Source organism: Gossypium arboreum, chromosome 6, assembly GCF_025698485.1.
Source record: "Gossypium arboreum isolate Shixiya-1 chromosome 6, ASM2569848v2, whole genome shotgun sequence".
NCBI classification, from domain to species: Eukaryota; Viridiplantae; Streptophyta; class Magnoliopsida; order Malvales; family Malvaceae; genus Gossypium; species Gossypium arboreum.
In genome coordinates this window covers 142,733,611-142,754,860 of record NC_069075.1, presented here as the reverse complement: position 1 = coordinate 142,754,860, position 21,250 = coordinate 142,733,611, and the positions used below count along the sequence as shown (strand labels likewise).

The 21,250-nt window shown below is 28.9% G+C and overlaps 1 protein-coding gene across 1 annotated transcript; it reads left to right on the top strand.

Moving 5' to 3' along the window:
• Window positions 1-270: 270 nt before the first annotated feature.
• On the top strand, window positions 271-2,748 carry LOC108465442 (alcohol acyltransferase 9). The gene is made up of 2 exons (XM_017765767.2): window positions 271-956; window positions 1,703-2,748. The coding sequence occupies exons 1-2, from the start codon at window positions 519-521 to the stop codon at window positions 2,609-2,611; spliced, it is 1,347 nt and encodes a 448-aa protein (XP_017621256.1). The 5' UTR covers window positions 271-518; the 3' UTR covers window positions 2,612-2,748.
• Window positions 2,749-21,250: the final 18,502 nt, after the last annotated feature.

Here is a 21,250-nt window from a genome sequence, read left to right as displayed (position 1 = left end):
TTGGTCTCTAGCTGGAGTAGATTGGTTTTGGTTTCATGTAAGAGATTTAAACATAGTCCATTATATTTGCCAAAATCATTAAAAGACCCAAAGCAAAACACACACACACACCATTAGCCCAAAGCTAAGCTTCGTGTCAGAAAATCAAGAATCTTCCACCCACGCCACCAACCACAAACACCCCCACCCCCCAAAAAAAAAAAAAAACCAAACCAGTTTTGGCATTGTCAATGTCTGTATAAAAGTGCTTAAGAAGTGGCGATCAAAACGAAATATAAAAATAATTTTGAAAAAAGTCCTGGACTTATTATAAACTCACTTCCATAACCTCTCTCCCCCACCCACCCTCCTCCTCCTCCTCCACCACTGTCTCAAAGGAATCTGATCGTACAATCACCATATCCACCCATAGATCTTACCCTACCCCACTGTTCTTTCCCCTCCCTTTTATCTCTCTTTCAATCCTTTGTCTTTCAATCAAAATTTTCTTTCTTACAACTTCAAAAAAAGAACAAGACATGTTAAGATCTGAAGAACTCCCAGATTGTTTCTATTACCAAAACAAACCAACCTTAATCACCCCAAACACTTCAACCCCAAACCATTCTTTGTATCTTTCCAACTTAGATGATCAAAAGTTCCTTAGATTCTCCATTAAATACCTTTACCTTTTTGAAAAAGCTGTTGCTATAGATATCTTGAAATATTCACTTTCTAAGGTTCTGGTTGATTATTACCCTTTGGCCGGAAGGTTAAGACCTTGCGGCGGTGCTGGTGATGATGATAAGCTCGTCGTTGATTGTAATGGTGAAGGTGCTGTGTTTGCAGAAGGTTTTATGGATATTAGTTGTGAAGAGTTTCTCCAAATTTCTCGGAAACCAAACAGGTCTTGGAGGAAATTACTATATAGAGTTGAAGCTCACTCGTTCATTGAGATCCCTCCTCTTGTTGTTCAGGTATCGTTAAATATCCGTACGAGTAATACTTTACTGAAAACATAAAGGTAAAATTGTTGTTTTGGTCACTTTTACTAATACTATGATAAAGTTTAAGATTTACTTTTCAGGGATATTACAATGTTTAGTCCCTGAACTTGATAACTTTTTTTTAAGTTTGGTATTTGTTTTTGAACTTTATTTTGTGTCACATTAATTTTGAAATTTGGTTCTCTTGATGTTTAATATTGTGTCATCTCATTACCTAAAAAATTGTCAAGTTTTGAGGTTAATGTGGACTGAAAAAAGTTTAAAGGTTCAATTGGAAAAAGTTGTTAAGTTTAGGGCTTAAGTGTTGTTTTATCCCTAATTTTTATTAGAAGATGACATGACACAATCTTATAGTATCATATCATCGTATGGATCAAAACTAAAAAAAAAAATTCTAAACAAAAAAAGTTAAGGGTTAAGTTGGAAAAAAATTATCAAAATTAGGGATTAAATGTTGTTTTATCCCTAATTTTATATTTTAATTGATATTATATTTTTTAATTTTATTAATTTTTCGAAATTATTAACACAGTTTTAAAGTGCTGAAGCATGATTTAAAAAAAAAAATCTTAAGCAATCAATTAAAAGTAAGAGGATGATTTTATGACGAATTGAAGTATATGAAATAAATTCTAAATTGTAATATAGTATAGGGACTAAGGCTAAATTTGACCAAGAAAAACCTTAAATTCAAATTTTATTTATTTATGGTGCAGGTGACGAATCTCCGTTGTGGGGGTATGATTCTCTGCACCGCGATAAATCATTGCATTTGTGACGGCATAGGCACATCTCAGTTCTTAGACGCGTGGGCGCACGTGATCACCAAACCAACACTCAATTTACCCATTTTACCCTTACACTCTCGCCACGTGTTGAAACCCCGAGATCCACCACAAGTAACCCACACTCACCTAGGATATACCAAAACTACCTTCAAAGACAACAACATCCACGTGGACATCAACCAATATTTACAATCACAACCACTAGTTCCAACCTCCTTCACCTTCACCTCCGCTCATATCCTCCGCCTTAAAAGGCGGTGCATCCCGTCACTGAAATGCACCACCTTCGAGGCATTAGCCTCGCACACGTGGCGGTCATGGGTTCGTTCCTTGGATTTGTCGACCACATTTAAAGTCAAGCTCTTGTTTTCCGTCAACGTTAGGAAAAAGTTGATTCCCGAAATACCTCAAGGGTATTACGGGAACGGATTTGTCTTGGCTTGTACGGAAACCGCGGTAAAAGATTTAGTTACTTCAAACTTACACCACGGTATAAAGTTAATCCAACAAGCTAAATCAAGTTTAACCGATGGGCATTTACGGTCAATGATTGATTTACTGGAGGACAAAAATGTCAAAACAGATATTTGTTCAAGCTTGGTAATTTCTCAATGGGCTAAATTGGGATTAGAAGATTTGGATTTTGGACAAGGTAAGCCATTACATATGGGTCCTTTAACAAGTGATATTTACTGTTTGTTTTTACCGGTGGTGGGTAATTTTGATGCGGTAAAAGTTCAAGTTTCCGTACCTGAATGTGTAGTTGAAAAATTCGAGTATTACATGATGGATGGTTTGGAGGAAGAAGAAAATGGAGAGCAAAATGGTTTTATTTAAATATGCTACTTCAAACTTTTTTCTTTTTTACCATTTTAACCCCTCCACACAAAATTTTACTGTAATTTAAGTATATCTAAAAGTGGATATCTGATTGCTTTTTCTTTTCTCTATATATTTTGTCAAAGAATAATAAATCAGAGTTGGTGTTATATCATATATTTTTAATTATTTAAATCTTGTTACTTTTATATGACGTGGTGTATATTTAAAACACGTTAGTTAAAGTTGTAAATATGTATGTACTTACCATACGAACGGCTTGTATCTAGCGTGCGAGAGAAACAAAATACCCTCTTGAATTTTAATGACATTGTCTGTTTTTATTTTTATTTTTTAACTTGTTACATCTAAGACAATATATTTATAATTTGATTCACGTATTTTAAAAATGATTCACGTCATACTTGGACTAGCATTTAACGCTTAAACAGATGGCTAGACTAATGTAAAAATATGTTTGATACGATATAAATAATTTGATAATTTAATTAGAGTGTTTCAAAATTTAAAGTTGAACTTAGAATTGGATAATATTTTTGGGATCTTTGTTGGAATTAACCCATTTATATCATAACTATTAAGACATGTGATAACATTTTTTATTTAGTATATTATAAAGTATACATTGATTACAATTTAAATCGAAATAATTTTAAGTAAAATTTAAACATCATAAAATTTAAATGAAATTTCATAAATAATTTATATAAAAAAACTCCAACTTAAATACTCGAAGAAAAATACCTCATTGACAAAATAAGTGAATATTTCAATGAAAAAGATATGTGTGGGAGAGAAAAAGGGGGTCGTTTTTCTAGGTCTCTTTCGTATTATATAAGACTTTATAGATTGTCATTAAATATTTAGGCCAAAAATGTCAAAATTCGTCGAATTCATTGCTGGAAAAATAAGACATTGTGTCCCAACTAAGTGACAAATATAAAGGTCGGTGTTTAATGAAATTTTTACGAGAAAATTTATTTAATAATGAATATAGGTAAAGCGATAATGATTTAAAGATTAATATAAATGAATACGTGTTCGATCTTTGAATTTTTAAATTTTTTATTTAAAGATGATATAAATATATGAAAAATAAAAATGTCATCATATTTAATTATAATTTAAAATAAGAGATATATATTTCGTAATTTTATAATTGAGTGAATTGGTGATCGATTAAGAATGATACCACTAAGTAAAATGTTTAAATCTATATATTTTAAGTATCTTAAAATATTTTTTATATATATATATATATTTCATGTTCATTTCACGATCTATCTTAGAGGTTTGTGATTATCTTTTTAATAACATCACTTCAATATTAAATGTATTCGTGAAAAAAAAGTGAAAAATGTAATGATTATTGAAATTTGAGTTAATAATTGATGTACAATGTTTCTATCTCATTTTTTGTCATAAGAGAAAAGGGTATAAAGATGGGTGGATTTTTGTAATGATTTTCACAAAAGATGGACTTGCTTATGATTTGCCAAATTAAAGAGGCTAAAGTTGAACATTAATTAGGCAATAATTATTGTTAGGGTTAGTGATTCTCATCCTAAAATTTCTAGCACTTTTTAAGTTATTTTTTAGGGTTAGTATCTAATATTGATTTTGAAATATTTAACTCTACAAATTTTAATATTTAAATATTTTTTAAGGTATAAAATTTAGGTCTTTGAGTATCAAGTTTCAAGGGCGAAGAGAGGAGTTAACAATGACCTAGCTCCCTTAATGTGAGAAATTATTATTTAAATCCTTAAAAATTCATAAAATTTTAAGTTAATATGATAAATTTATAATTTAGCCCTCAAAACGTTAGAATATTAATTTAATCAATTTGAAAACCAGAAAGATAAAAACCAATACAAGGGTGGAATTGTATTGTAACTTTCGAGTCTTATCATATGCAATTGTGATATTGGGTCTCCAATTTCACTATTTGTGGGTTTTGTTCAATCCTTCATTTGTTTTGTTTTATTACATTATAATTGATCATACATGTATCTATATTTATATTATATTCACGAATGTATTGTATTTATAATAGTAAAACATTCAAAAAAAAATTTTTTACAAAATCTTAATGGAAAATGTGTAACATTTTAAACCCTATTTATAAAATTTTAATTAATCATGTGTAACATTTTAAACCCTATTTATAAAATTTTAATTAATCACTGTATTAAATAATTTTTTTATTTATTGTAAAAACAAAAGGCACTTCTTTTATCTAGCTTCCATTTAATTGACAAAGTGGGTGGGTATACACAACTGGGAAAGCCCCAATCCCCAACCAAAATGCAAGTGCTAGTTATATTCTTCTCTTTTCCCTTTTTTTTTTTAATTTTTTTTCTATTTAAAAATTGATGATAAGATAGTGGAAAATGGCACTCACAAATTTTGCTCTTTTTCATCACATATTTAGTTTATGATTAGGTTATTTGAATTTTTATAACTTTTAAAATAAAATAAAAAATTTAAATATACTCATTGACTTCTTATTATATTTTTAAAAATAGAGAAAATCGTGCTAGTACGAAAAAGATGTTGTCTAAAAGTATGTTCGATCAACTGAAAATTTAAATATTGAATTTTTACTACTAAATTGTATGAGTGTTGAATTTATATTAGAAAATTGTTTACTAAATTAGTAAATATAAGTATTGAATATAATTATGTTTTTTATAAAATTAAATATTGATTTTTAAAAATATATATATTTTTACATTTTAATCTTATTAATATAATATTTTATATTATTTTAAATAATTTTTATGAAAGATAAATATGATAATTTGAATATCTTTTTTTTTTTAAAAAGTTTAAATTGTTTCAATTTTTAATAAAATAAAATTAACTTGATGTTTTCTTCATTAGCGATAAGTAATTAACGTACCTACTTATTTTATTCAACACTTTTTTGTTGAAAATTTTATGTTAAGTAAAATTTAAAATGATTATCAAACCCATTTAAAATATTAAATACTTAATTAAGATTTTCATTTCGAAATGTAAATTTTAATAGTTTATCAAACATATCCTAAGTTTGAATTGGAGTAAGTTCTCAACAAGAGCTTAAAAACACAAGTCATTTAATACAATAGACATCCTCAAACTATGATTTAAATTTTAAGTTCATCCCTAAATTTTAAAAGATCAATATTGTATCAATCAGGTCCTTTCGTTTATCTTGCTATTAATTTGAACGTTAAAAGTTAACTCAAACAAATTTAAAACACATTAATCAAATTGTAAAGATATGTAAACAGCTTGGATCTAATTTTTAAATAGCGGTCCTAATTTTAATGACATTGTAACACATTAAATTCAAAGTGTCAATGTAATAAATATATACGTATTTACATGTTCTATTTCATATTCAAATTAATATTTAATATTTAAATTAATGATTAGATTAATAAGAAAAACATTTCAACATTTATTTATTTTTAAGACTGAGAGAAAGAGAGTCGTGTCAACTCTTCTTACATTGTTAAAACTTTTATCCTATAATTTTATATATTATCATATGAAACCGAGAGTGCCATAATATTTGCACGTGTTGTCACTTCAATTTGGCTTTTTCGAAAGTAGATTTAAAAATTGATAATATATTTTAACGTATTTGAATTCACATCCTTTTGTATTAGTAATAATATCGATGTTAATCAAATTAAAATTCATTCAATATTTGTTTTTAAGAGTGTAATAAACATTATCACCGATCTCAATATTTATTAGTATAATTAAAATCGACCCAAAATTGTGGGGAACATATCTAAGAAAGTAATATCAATTAGATTGAGAAATATGTGGTATATATTAAAACTATGAAAGGAAAAACCAATGTAAAATAAGTTAATACATTAAAGAAGGAAAAAGTAATTAAGGTAATTAAGTGCCTCCAAATGGCCTACCATGATAATGCCCTAAGTTGGTGATAAAAAGGATATGATATGAAAAAAGTTTTTCAAAGTTCCATTAATTAAATCTATAGCACTAGACAATATACATTATACTTTGTTTAATTATTTATTTTATATCTATACATATAATTAATAAACCCCACATCTAATCATATCTAAACTAACAAATTAAAACATTTAAGGTAATTTTAGTTTTAAAATAGTTCTCCTCTTACCAAGTGTCACCATTAATTGGTTCACATATTAGTAAATTAACTTTAATAATAGTCTATATCTTATTAGATGACATAATGCCTAAAATTTTTATTTAGTATAAAAATAATTTAATATATTTTAATTAATAAGTACAATCAATTCATACAAGGGTATACAAACAAGTATATTATATATAAGTAGAGGTGTTCATAGGTCGAATTAATTTGAATTTATGCATGATATTAACACATTTTATACTTGCCCAAATATGAGCTTAAAATTTTACCCAAACCCGTTCATATTTATAAATAGCTAACTTGAGCCCGTTTTAGACACGCTCATATTATTTTTATTTTTTAAAATTATTCATATTATTTGTAATTCAATATTGAATTATTTTTATTTATTATAATTTTATATATACTCATCTTAACAATTTTTAATGTTTATATTATAGTAGTATATACTACTAGAGATTTAATTTTTATGTGTTATAAAATACATAATATATATAAAATTACTAACTTAAAAACGGGTTAGGTTGGGCTCAGGCTTTGAATGTTCAAACCCGAGCCCGACCCATATTTTAAATGGGCCTAATTTTTTTGTCCAAGCCCATTTTTGGGTCTACTATTTGTTCCCAAACCCTTATAAATTTTGGCAGGCCTTCTGGTGCAAACAACGCTTTTTTCCATAGAGCTGTAAAAATTAGTCCGAATAGGTGTTGTTTTGATAATTGTAAATCCAAATCTGCAGCTGCATTTTGGAGACCTCCTCCTCTTGGATGGTTAAAGTTTAATGTGTGCGGGGTGGCAAAAGAAGGTAAAGCAGGATGTGGTGGGGTATTGCGAGATATGAAGGGTATTGTAAGAGCCTTATTTTCAAGTTCGGTGACTGCTTATGTTGCGGACGTGGCCGAGGCCAGTGTGGTAAAGGCAATAAGACCTTGATCTCTTCAAGCAATGTTTGTTGACATCGATAGAGACTTGTTAAAGGCCGGAAAAGTAGTAATCTCAGTGGCTGATAGAAAAGGCAATGAAATGACAGCTTGATTGGCGATTGCTGGCGTTAATATGGAGAATATGTTTAAAGCTTGGTGGTGAGATTTTAGTATTGTTGTTTTTTGTTGCTGTAATGTTGGGTTTCGATTTTTAAGTTGCTGAAATTATGAATTCTGTTTGTTGTTCTATTTGCCTTTTGACAACAGCACAGTTCGACTGTTGCAAAAAAAAAAAGATTGACACGTAAGCATTTTGATTACAAGTATGATATGTCCCATTTTTTAATTGAGGTTTGTTTAAAGTGAAATGTTTTTATTAAATTATGATATGAAAATTCTTCAATTTACACTTTTTAACTTACACTTTGATAAAGGGTGAGAAGGATGAATGCGAAAGCGGATCGTAAAGTTTGTCAAAGTCTTGAATTTGACTTAGGGCTCTAGATGTTCGGAAAGAAACTTGAATTTTTGACACAACCTGAAACGAAATTAAATCCAAGTTAGATAAAATAATTAAAACAAATAATAAATCAAGATTAAGGAAGTGAATAAAGAAGAAAAATAGAAAGATAGAACGTGGCGTGTAGAAGTCCTAAAAAGCCTTGGAAACACGAAGAATCCACAACCCCCTTCAAGCGGCTCTAATTTCCCCTCCAAGATAAAAACATTGGCAAGAAAAAGTTTGAAGATGATCCCCACAATCTAAAAAGATTGTTAAAACTCTTCTAAAAGAAACTCAAGAGAAATTCTTGAAAAGAAAAACTCAGAGAGAATTTATTTAACTCAAAAGAGAAATAAAATAATAATAAATTGTCTGTTTTGTGTACAATGCGAAGGCCTATATATAGGCTAACTAAATAAATCTAAATAAAACTCCTAAGTATGCTAGAACTCTAATTTAATCTAAACAAGAAGTAGTTTTAAATTAAACTTTCTTGTAAACAAAAAATTCCTAAATAACTTTAAATACTTAATAATTATCAAAAATTCGGAATAAAACAATAATAAAATAATAAGGGTTGATAATAAAATATTGGGCTCATATATAATAAAAATTAAGCCTAAAACCCAAACCCAATATGATTTAAACTCGAATTAAAAGCCCGAAACTCGTAATTCCCGTCATAATCCCGTTCAAAAATTCTGCTCGCACAGTCTTCACTAAAACGGTCATAACTTGAGCTCCCGAACTCAAAATCGAGTGATTCAAAATGCGTTTCGAAGTTAATAGATAGATCTTCAAACGCCATGAAAGCTTCTCAACCCATAAATGTCAGGATCCCATCCAAAAAGTCGTCGAAAGTCTGCTAATTTCCCAAGCCTGAAAATTGGCAATTTTGATGATTGAAATCTAATAAATTTCACCCCATCTGTGCATGTATCACACTTGGAAAATTATTCAATGTGTAACCATGAAGATCAAAATTAAAATGAATTTGATAAAAACTACTTAAAATAAAAAGTTAAAAGTAAAATTGTTTAAATACAATATAATATTTTATACAATATTCAAAATTACCCATAGCATTTATCTATCCTTAAATAGGAGGATAATGCGTTTCAATATATTTAACTCCACATTTACTTACATTAATAATAATACACGTTCTAATTAAATTAAGACCCAATCCTTATTTTTAATATTAGATTACCATTAAACTATTTAATTGATTAACACTTGCATACGTGTGTTCCCTTTTAAAAAACAATTTCTAACGCGCACTAGTGATAGACCCTTAGCTTACACACTGTACTTTTATAGGCCCACAGGAGTGGTTCCTATTTATCATTTAATTAGATCATTTACTTATACTACCATCTTCATCAAGGGATTTGATGCTATATTTTGACATGAGAGATGATTATTTTAATTAGTGAATTGTCTATTTTTAAAAATTAAGTTTGAAAGGGGAGAGAAGGATCTAATTTAAAAGGACAAAAAAATAACTTTAAATTTAAGAGGTAAATCAAGTTTTTTATTAAAAATAATTTGGTAAAAATTAGAGTCAAAAGTTAACGATAAGATGTTTGAATACTGGTCATTAAGTGATTAGCTATCTGGCCATCCACTTTTAACGAGAAGGTAACAATCAAGAGACCGCTAAATGTAACAACCTCATATTATCTTAGTCAAAATGTCATAATAGTAATATGGATGAGGACAATCGACTTGCCATTTGACCGACCACACGAATAGGCCACCACCTATACTGTTAGTGAAATACCGCTACTAGTCAAGGGTCTTTCCCCTATAAATACCTTCCAAGATGTCAACTCTAAACACTTCACAACACTAAACTTCATTTATGAAAAATGTACTAAAGACTAAAAAAAGAAAAGAAAAGAAAATAGTCAAGTTTGCCCTTATGTCAAAAAATTAATTGAGTCAAGACTTGCCACCCCTAACTGAGTTGGATTTTTTCTTTCTAAATACAAGTGGCGAAATCTCATTAAATTTAGGGTTTAAAATATGGAGATTAAAGTTTAATGATTAATGGTTATAGCTTTAATTAAGGGGAGTTATGTCGGTAGTGATCATAAAAAATATAGTTGACCCTACATCTTTGGTATGCGATCTCAATATAGCTCATGAGCTTGAGAACTATATTACCCTAAATTTTATAATTTAAAATAAATGTTACATATCTAAGCATGTATATACAATATTATATAAATATATATGACTTTTAAAAATAAAATATAATTATATTAAGGATAACTATCAAAATAATATATGAATTTTAATTTAATGTGCAATGTTTTCACGAACTTTGAATTTGTGTCATTTTATACATGAAATTTTGATTTGATTTATTTTACAAATCACTAATAACATTATCAAATTAACACTATTTACGTTGATATATTACATACACAAATAATTATATTAATCCGATATGAAAATAAATAATTAAATAATTAATAAACTTCACCTCCAAAATAAGTAGCTCAAATTCTTGAGAGTCGGTGGTAGAGTTGGGTCGAGCTACCCACCCGAACTCAACGGCCGGTCTGAAACCCATATTTTAATTGGACTGAATTGGATTAGACAAAAATCTAAACTCATATTTTGGATTAGGCTGGACTTGTGTAAAGATAATATCTAAAAATCTTTTATCTAGGCTCGATCTGAACTTGACCCATGAATACTTCTAATTTGCAACCACCTTCAAATCAAGGAGAAATTCATATAGAAAAACCAACATAATCGAAGACCCCTTGCCTTGCACCATAAAAACTAGTCATTGGGATAACACAAACAACAATACAAAGAAGATCATTCTTAATAGGGTAATCTACAAAAATAGTCACTTTTGTTTGCTTCAGGATACATTTTAGCCAGTTATATTTAAAATGTTACGTTTCAGTCACTTATGTTATTATTTTGTTACGAAGTGATCACTCTACCGTTAAGTTCCGTTATCTCTCTAACGGTAATCCTACGTGGCAGTCCAACTAGATTTTAAGTGCCAACTTGGATTTCTAAATCGATGAAAATAGATTTTTAATTAAAAATTTATTAAAATTTTTAATTATTTTTCTTATTGATGATTTCAACTATTTTGATCTTAATAATAGTTTTTCCAGTCAAATGAGAAAAAAAAACCATTGGAAAAAAGAAGAGATGGAAGAAAAATTAAAAAGAGGACATGAATAGTTTTTTTAGTTAAGATTTAAGTTTAAAAAATTTAATTAATTAAATTTTTAATTAAAAATCTATTTTCATCCCATTTAGAAATCCAAGTTGGCACTTAAAATCTAGTTGTACTGCCACGTAGGATTACCGTTAGAGAGATAACGGAACTTAACGGTAGAGTAATCACTTTGTAACAAAATAATAACATAAGTGACTGAAACGTAACATTTCAAACATAAGTGACTAAAATGTAACCTAAAGAAAACAAAAGTGACAAATTTTGTAGATTACCCTTCTTAATATTATTAAGAAATTATGAATTTTCATCAAATTAACTTCTAAAATTTGAATTAAACAATAAAAATTAATATCGATATCTTCAAAAATTAAAATGTATAACTTTTACTAAATATATTTACCACAATAAAAAAATCACAAGTACTATGTTAACAAAAATCAAATTCAATATATGGTGGAAATATATGTTTTGAAAGGAAAAAGTGGCATATATGGGTAGGTTTATAAAAAGTAAGTAAATTTTATGATTTCGAGAAAAGAAAAGAAAAAAGAAAGGTAGGTTTGATGATGGTTCATAGTTGGGTATTCTTTTAAGTGGAGAATTTTAGAAAATGTATTTTATAAAATAAATTATTATTTTAATATTTGACCTATTAATTATAATTTTTCAGTAATTTGTATCTCATGACATTAAATTTAATCAAATATTTTGGTTATTAATATAGATTATTATTTGAGTTAATGTTTCAAACTTGAATAAGACATTACGTGTTTAATTCTTTTGAATCGCATAATAATATTATTGTTAATTGAGAATAAATAAAAATTTTTGTATTAGGGGACGAGATTAATGTGTAAATTTTTAAAGTAAAATTGTCAATTTTACTAACGTTTCAACAAATAACTTAAAGCGTATTTGAAGGAACGAGGTCAAGGCCATTTCCTTGGCTCTTAAGTTTACCCTTGTGCCAATTAAATTTGAATTAATACTTAATCAGTTAAATATTTATTTAAAATTATAAAAAATAAATTTATGATAAATATTAAATTATTTGTGAGTTAACATATAGATTAATCTTTTAAATACAACATTTAACAACTGTAGCGACGTAAAAATTAGCTTTAGCTTCGGTCGCTAATTGTGGCGATTAAAAACTTGGAAATTGAAATTTGATTTAAAATAAACCGGGAGTCGCCACCGATCCTTTTTCTAGGTGTGATCGGACACCTATTAGATTTCCTTTTTTTTTTTAAAAAACGAGAAAAAGGCCGAGTTAAGGTCTACGTTAAAAGCCAGAGAAAAATTAGGGTTCGGGAGTCGGTTACGCACGAGGAAGGTATTAGCACCCTTGCGACGCCCAACAATTGGTATCTCATAAACAAGTGTTGCCTTGATTTTCAAAAATATGAGTTCAAAGTAATATTCAATCATGATCCGATTCAAAACACGAAAACTTTCAATTTTTGATTTCCCTTTTTTTGAGAAGGGTATACCGATTAAACACGAACCGACAAATTCCACTCAACATAGCAATGGAACCGTCGACTTGGTATTAAACCGATATGTTGCCTTTGATTATCGAAATTAATTTAGAAACAAAAACGTGATTTTTTAAAACGTGTAAGACAAAACGAATACAGAAATAAATAAACAAATGAAAGGACTAGGTATACATATTTAAGCAAATGACAAACATAACAAAAATATTAAGACAATAACCGTGCATGCAAGATTAAATATGACAATAATATCGAAAAGAAAAAAACATTGAATATACATATGTAAAAGTGACATTACGAATATATACATAAAAATAGGGGTGAAAAGATTTACATAATAATATTAATATGTGTACATGATATATATATACATATAATAAAGTACATGTATTGATAATATATATGATAAGAATAAAATAAATGTAATAATATACATCTAAAAACATAAAATCTAGTTAAGACTATGGAAAATATATAAAACGATTATGATTTAAAAAGGTAACATTGAAAATATGTATATACACAATGTAGAATCAGAATATATATATATATATATATATATATATATAATACATATTAAAAGGATACACATAATATACATGTACTTTAAAATAATGTTAAAAGAGTAACTATTAATTATATTGCATGAAATATACATATACATTAGAAACGATAACGGCATAGAATGAATTTACTAGTACATTACATGGATATGTTAAATGCGTGGGTATAAATAAATGGGACATCGAAATACTCAATATGTATGGTGTTCAAAATATATACATAATGTGAGGTAAAAAAAATAATGTAAATAAAGTAGTTAAAAAATATATGTACATATTTATATGATAATATGTAAAATGTAATATAGCTTGAAAAATATATATGACGTATAAAAATACAATAAAAAATACACATTGGAAATATATATATATATATATATATATAATATAACACTCAAATATTTATATGATACATACATGTTAAAAGATAATAAAAAAACTATTGATGATTGCTTCCCCAAATATATACAGGTATATATTCAAATGCACATGGTTATATTGAGAACACGTGTTCTTTAATATTATGTGAAATAATGTATAGAATACAATATTAAAATATTTACATAATACACATATTAAAAATAACTAATAATAATATTCCATAAATATGTATAGAACACATACGCATATCTGTACATAATACAATATACACCACTACATATATTAAATATAGTAAATATAACAAGAATATAAAGATTATAATTAATAATAATAATTAACAGAAAATAAGAAACAAATAATTTGAAAATAAAACTGTAATCTAGCAAAAAAGACTAAACCGAGCTCAAAACAGAATTTTAGGGCGAAATTCGAAATAAAATAAGCCACGGGACCGAATTGCAACCCGCATGAAACATGGGGGGACTGAAACAACAATATATCCACTCTATCAAAACGCAGCGCATTAATAGGGATTAGATCACAAATCAGTTTAAATTTTAGGGCCGATTTGTAAATAAATATAAACCTGATTCAAACAACAAAAAATGCGGAAGGACCGATTGCACAAATATCCCATTAAGTTAAAAACACGCGGATCCTGAGGCGGGTTCGGGTCGAATCGGGTCGGGCCAAGTAAAACGGCGTCGTTTTGTTCATTAAAATCGGGGGTCCAAAGCGGTGCGTTTGACCCCTATAAAATCAAAAATTTTTAAAAAATCATTTGAGTTAGGGAGAAAGAAAAAAAAAAGGTGAGAAAAGGAGAGAAGGAGAGGGAGCACAGGCGATTTCCGGCCAGGGGGCAGGGCTCCGATCCGGTCGTCGGAACGTCGCCGGCCACCGCACGTGGTGGCCGGAAAGGTAATTTTTTTTTTGTGTTATTTATTTATTTATTTATATTTTATGTTATTAATATATATATGCACTACTAGAAGATAAACAATGATGGAAAGAAGAAAAAAAAATTTGAAAATCACCTTAAGGTTGAATCTGATTCTTAGCGTTTTCTTTAGATTCGGAGTTTAAACTTTGTTTTTGGGTTCACTGTTCTGCTTGCATCTAGGAAGCTAATATATGTATATTGATTGAAAATCTCTCCGACCCTGTTACAAGGTTTTGTTTTGGCTTTTATAGCCTGTTTACATGCCCTTTTTATTATTTTTGCCATTCTTGCCTCTGCTTTGTTTGTCTGCTGTTTCTTGCAGGGCATGGCCGATGCTGGTGGTGGGTGTGTCAGACGGCATGGGGCGTGGTGGCCAAGGTTGGGCGTGCTGGTGGGGTTCGGCGCTGGTCAGACGCAAGTGGGGGGCCGAAAATGGGGCTAGGGTTTTGGTTGTAAATGGGCCAGTGGGTTAGTGGGTTTAGTTAGGTTTAATGGGTTTTGGGTTTAGTGGGTTTTGGTTAGTTGGGGTTATTGGGTTAGTGGGTTTTGGGTCTAGTTGTTGGGCTCCGTGTAACGCCCCCACGCCCGAAACCATCACCGGAGTCAAGCTTGAGGTGTTACTAAACTTATCTTACCTTTTAAACAACTCTAAATCACTTATTTTAATTTTCAGAATAAACTATTTTTCTGCGTCATGGTTACTTAAAAATTCATTTCTCGAGTTTCAAAACTCAAAATTAAGATCTGTAAATTTTTCATGAAACTAGACTCATATATATATCTACTAATTTTTTTCTAGAATTTTTGACTTAGCCAATTAGTACAGTTTATTAGTTAAAGTTTCCCCTGTTTCAAAACTTGACTGCACTGACCTCTTCTTACTACGAACCATTTTTCTTCCTGTAAAAAATTCATATAACTAAGTCGTTTGTTTCTCTCAAAACTAGATTCAACAATAATTCTAACCATATAAATTATGCCTTCTAATTAGTTTTGTACAATTTATGGTGAATTTCCAAAGTTGAAACAGGGGATCCAGAAATCGCTCTGACCCTGTTTCACTAAAACTCAGATATATCATAAAATATAATACTTTTACCTGTTTTGCTTATTCCATAAGAAAATATACATAATAAGCTTTAATTTCATATATTATTCATCTTCAAACTATGTTTCTACAATTTTAGTGATTTTTCAAAGTTACATCATTTCTGTTACTTGAATCTGTTTTTAGGTTACTTTCACATTTTTCATAATTTTCATGTGATAATCATCATTCAATCATACATATTAATAAACATGTATATCATCAGCTATTTTCTTAGCTAATCACTAGCAAGTATTTACACATCATTCATTATTCATATTATACCAAAAGTAGCTAAGTTTCTATACATGCCATACCCAAAACAAAACGTCTAGTTATCTGAGTTATTTCTTTGATAGTGTGATCGGCCTCCGACATTTCCTTGATCCCCGAGTGACTAGATAAGTACTATAAGAAGAAGAAAATAAAGAGATTAAGCACTAGGCTTAGTAAGCTTACAAGCAAATAAATCACAACATTCAATATAATGGATAATTATGCATAATATCATCTAACATCATAAATTTCTTTACTTCTCAATTTCTATCTTTTCTTTATTCCTTACCTTCTTTCTTACGACATTTCCTTTTCATAAGTATAATCTACTTTTCCTTTGCTGTTAATTCACTGTAATTTAACTCGTATCCTAACCCGTTGAACCACTCGAATACTAAGGATACTAGGGTCGTTCACATCTATCAATATCTCGCCAATGCCATGTCTTTGACATGGACTTACATAATTATTCATCTCCAATGCCATATATAATATGGACTTACATGGCTCAATCCTGTCTCCAAAGCCATATTTCTAATATGGACTTACATGGCTTATTTCATTACATCTGTCAACCCTAATATCTTAACATTCCTAGGGTTCAACCGGGGCTTTCTAACACTTTTCTCTGTCACTTCACCTTAAATTCGACTTTAAATATTTTCATAACATAATATATAAATGCTGAAATTGACAATAATAATGTAAAATAAAAGAATATTGCATTTATTTACTGTAAACTTACCTTGATACAAAATGTGACTAAACCTTACAATTTAGTCCTTTACTTTTCTTTTCCTCGTTCTTCTTTGGATTCTTGATCTATAATATAAAATATTTCTACTCATTAGCATTTATTTGATTTCTATTTCACTTCACAATTTATGCTGTTCAAAATTCGAAATTGCACTTTTACCCCAAAATTTATAGTTTTTACAATTTAGTCCTGCTCAATTCACCCATCAATTGAACTAATTTTTCTAAATTAACACTTTTATTTTATCATTATAAACTATTTCACAGCCTTTGATATTCTGAATTTCAACACCAACATCTAATTCACAATTTTGCTCACAATTAGGTCCTAAATACCATTTTCTATCAAAATGACTTAATAAAACAACCTTAATATGAAATTAGAACTTCAATTTCATAATAATTCATCATAAACTACCCTTAATCAGCCAGGGTAACTTCCAATTTTACCCACCAAATCAAAAACTAATGAATTAGATGATTGGACCTAATTGTAAAAGTCACAAAAACATAAAAATTACTAAGAAATAGTAAAAATTGAACTTACATGGTGGAAAAATATGAAAAACCAGCATAGGAGACCTGCTACGGCGTTTCTAGCTGAGAAAGATGAAGAAATGTCTAGATTTTCAATTACATCATTTTTTTAACTATTAACTTTTATGCTAATTCCAATTTTGTCCCTTGTTCACATTGTTTTCTTGCTTATTTCATACCCAAACCGTCCAGCCATTAACCTTTGGGTCTAATTGCTCTTTAAATCCATCTTTTTAAATACTTAAGCTATTTACTCACAATTTAACAAATTTTGAGCTATTTTCAGTTTAGTCCTTTTTAATTAATTAGCTATCCAAACATCAAAATTTTCTAACGAAACTTTAATACTAACTCAATGACACTTCATAAATATTTATAAAAATATTTATAGCTCGATTTTCAAATTCGAGATCTCGATACCTCGTTTTTGACCCGTCTGACCTAATAAATTATTTTAATTCACTAATTTCACCATTTCACAAATTCTTCTAAATTCTTACTTGACTCATAAGTATTAAGTTACTATCTTGTTCAATCTTATTTGTCCGATTTAGTGATCTCAAATCACCATTTTTGACACCACTGAAAATTAGGCCGTTACATTCTACCTCGGATTTGTGGTTTCGCAACCACTGTTCCGTTTAGGCCCTATTTCGGGATGTTACACTCCGGGTTTTGATGGGTTTAGGGATTGGGTTTAATGGGCTTAAGTGGGTCTGATATTGTTGTTTGGGTTAGATAAGTCTAATTGTAATGTATTTGGGCCTGAGTCTTATAAACGGCCCAAAATTGGCCTATAACAACAACAATACAATTCTTCTTCAAAGTAAATTAGATATAGCTAAATCAATTATTAAGCGAACATATGAAATAGTAGTTAAAATTTTATTAGACGTCTATTTGACATAGATTTAAACCGTGCAATTCATCTCCACTCCAATAATAAAAAATAAAAATAAAAATAATTAATAAAACCATTTTTTTAGTGAATTATAATAACAATTAAGACAAAACTACAAACGTGTCTAGTGCAACTCAAATTCAAACCGCATTTAAAATAATGAACACTTTTAACCATCAGATCATCATATAGGATTCAATAAAATTATTTTTTAAACTTTACTTCTCTGTTAGGTTAGATGCAAATTTCAAGTTGACCCTCTAGTCATCATGTGCGCCTATAAATTTTTATGGGTCACAACTCACAAATAAAATAAATAATTAATAATATATATATTTAAGTTTTCAATTAGATTTAATGTAAATTTCAATTGAGTTGCCACCTAAGATGCATATAAACCCTTTAAATATCGTTTAAAAATAAAATAATAGATTTGAATTTAAAAATAAAAATAATTAACACAATAATTTTTTAAAAATTTTATAATAAATTGGATATATGTCAACTTTTTAATTTGATAACAAGAGTATTATGTTATAGTTGATAACGCATGAGAATTTAAGTTTGATTATAAGTATCTTCATTTCACCTTTAATTATCAAATTATAATATATTTTAATTTTTAATATTATACAATCAAGAGAAATTACTCAAATAAAGACATACTATTTACTGTTTAAAAACTTTGAACCTACATAAATCATATGAACGAATAATCCTTCACCACCCAGAGTTATCATCATTTTTTTCATTATTATTGTTGTTGTTGTTGTGCATTCAAAGTCGAAGCGGGATTTGTCCAAAGGAGGGATGGGCTTTACTGCCCCAAAAAGAAAGATAAAAGTAGATTTAACCAGAATAAGTTCTTAGCCCACTTCTTGTACTCATTGCATCAATGATGAGGTTTCCACTCTATCAAATAACGGGCCACCAATGATTATCCCTATCTTTCTATTTCATCACTAAATCAATCATTTCATGCAAATAAGTTCAATGAATGAGCAGTTCCCCTCTTTAATTTTATAGTTGAGCCAATGAGTACTTCCCAAAATTGGTAAAAATGAAATTTTTGAATTTAATCATGTTATGTGTGAGGGTTTAATCTGATTAGTTAATTTATAATCTGAATTCTTCTAATTCATAGTTTATTTATACAATCAATCCTCCCATTAGGCAGACTTTGAATTTGAAACTTTGAAACCTTTAGCCAATATGCTAGAGATAGTGTAGAGAAATTTTAAATTTTCTAAAATGATTTTTATGATATTTTAAAGTAATAACTTTAATTGAATAATTACTTATGTGTCAAAGTTTAAGTCGTCAAATTCTTTTAGAAGATAATTGGACTTTTCGATAAATTCAAATCAAAATTTAAACTCTTTAAATTTTCAATTAATTGATCTTCTATATTTCCGTACTCATAATTACTTAAAAAGTAAACTCTAATGTGAAAAGCCATACATAGGACAAAATGAAAACTTCCTCGAGGAGGGTTGTTTAAACTTCTACATTTTAAGCCAAAAATTTTAAGCTCTCTAGATCCTTAATTATAATTGCTAGATTACTCCTAATTTAGAATCCAAACACAAGTTATTTGAGTGCAAGAAAAATATTCAAATAAAATACCTTGCTTTGGGTTGTCAAGACGAAAAATTAGAGTGTTTCTTGGTTTGAATGTGGCCTTTTCATTAGTTTTGTAAGGTGTGTGATTGTACTTCGCTGCAGTGTAGTTGAGATTTCAGGGTGTTGGCTTTTGTATAACCTTTGTTCTACTAACCTTTCGATTAGTCTCCTATTTTTGGTTTTAATAGAAATTTTATTTTGGCTGAGAATTTTTTTTTTTGCAGAGTTTTCCGTTAGTATATGGGCATTAATGAATTTCAACAAGTATATATATATATATATATATATACATAATTTATGAAAAAATTATTCTCAATCATATATCTAAATTAATTAAATCCGAGATGGCACGATACAATTAGGTCTCATAAGGGATAGCCAATAGCTTACTTAGGGAGAATGTCTCCCATGACACCATCCCATTGCCCTATTTGGGTCAATTTGATCGAATTGACTAAATTTTTCGAGCCATCTTCTCTTTTATTTAAATAAAAATTGAGCTCGAATATTTAAGTAAATAATTAATTAAATAAATCTCAAAATTAATTATTAATGAAATTAATTAATTCTAATCAAATAATTTATACAATCCAATTCTAATTTTGATAAAATAATGATACCATTAATATATTAGAATATATGTGCATTCTCATTTAATTATATCATTACAAGGCAACTTATTTCAAGCTTTAGTCTATTGAACTTGTTGTATGTGTTACCTTTTTTTGGATATCCATGATTCTTTAATGTTAAATTTGTTCAGTTTTATCTCACGGTTGACATTGTATTGTCCATGGTGAAAAATGATCATTTGTCTTAGACAAATGACTCATAGTCATGTTTTGAAGAATTTCCATCCACTTCTCTTCCGAGATATCCTCTTTCCTTTGTAAGGCCTCCTCCTCTTTTAACGGGGAATAACCTTCGAAAAAGACCCGATAAGAAACCTTGTCTACCTTCCAAAAGTGCCCATGAAACCACACCATCAACAGTTGTGCACATTCAATAAACCGCCCCTCGCCTATCTTCCGACACGTAATCAAGGATCTGAACGTCTCAGCCAATATCGCTGGTACATCTGTGATTCCCTTCTCAAGACGATCGAATAAGTCAATGACTGCCTCGTCCACGTGCCTCAAAGCCTTAGGAAAAATTACCAAGCCATAGATGCTTTAGGCGAAGATATCAACCCTCTTTCTTTCATCTGGATGCGTTAAAATCAAATCTCGCAAGTTCTCCCAAGGGATACATTTACTATCTCCCTTTTGTTGAATCTGAGCAGTGACC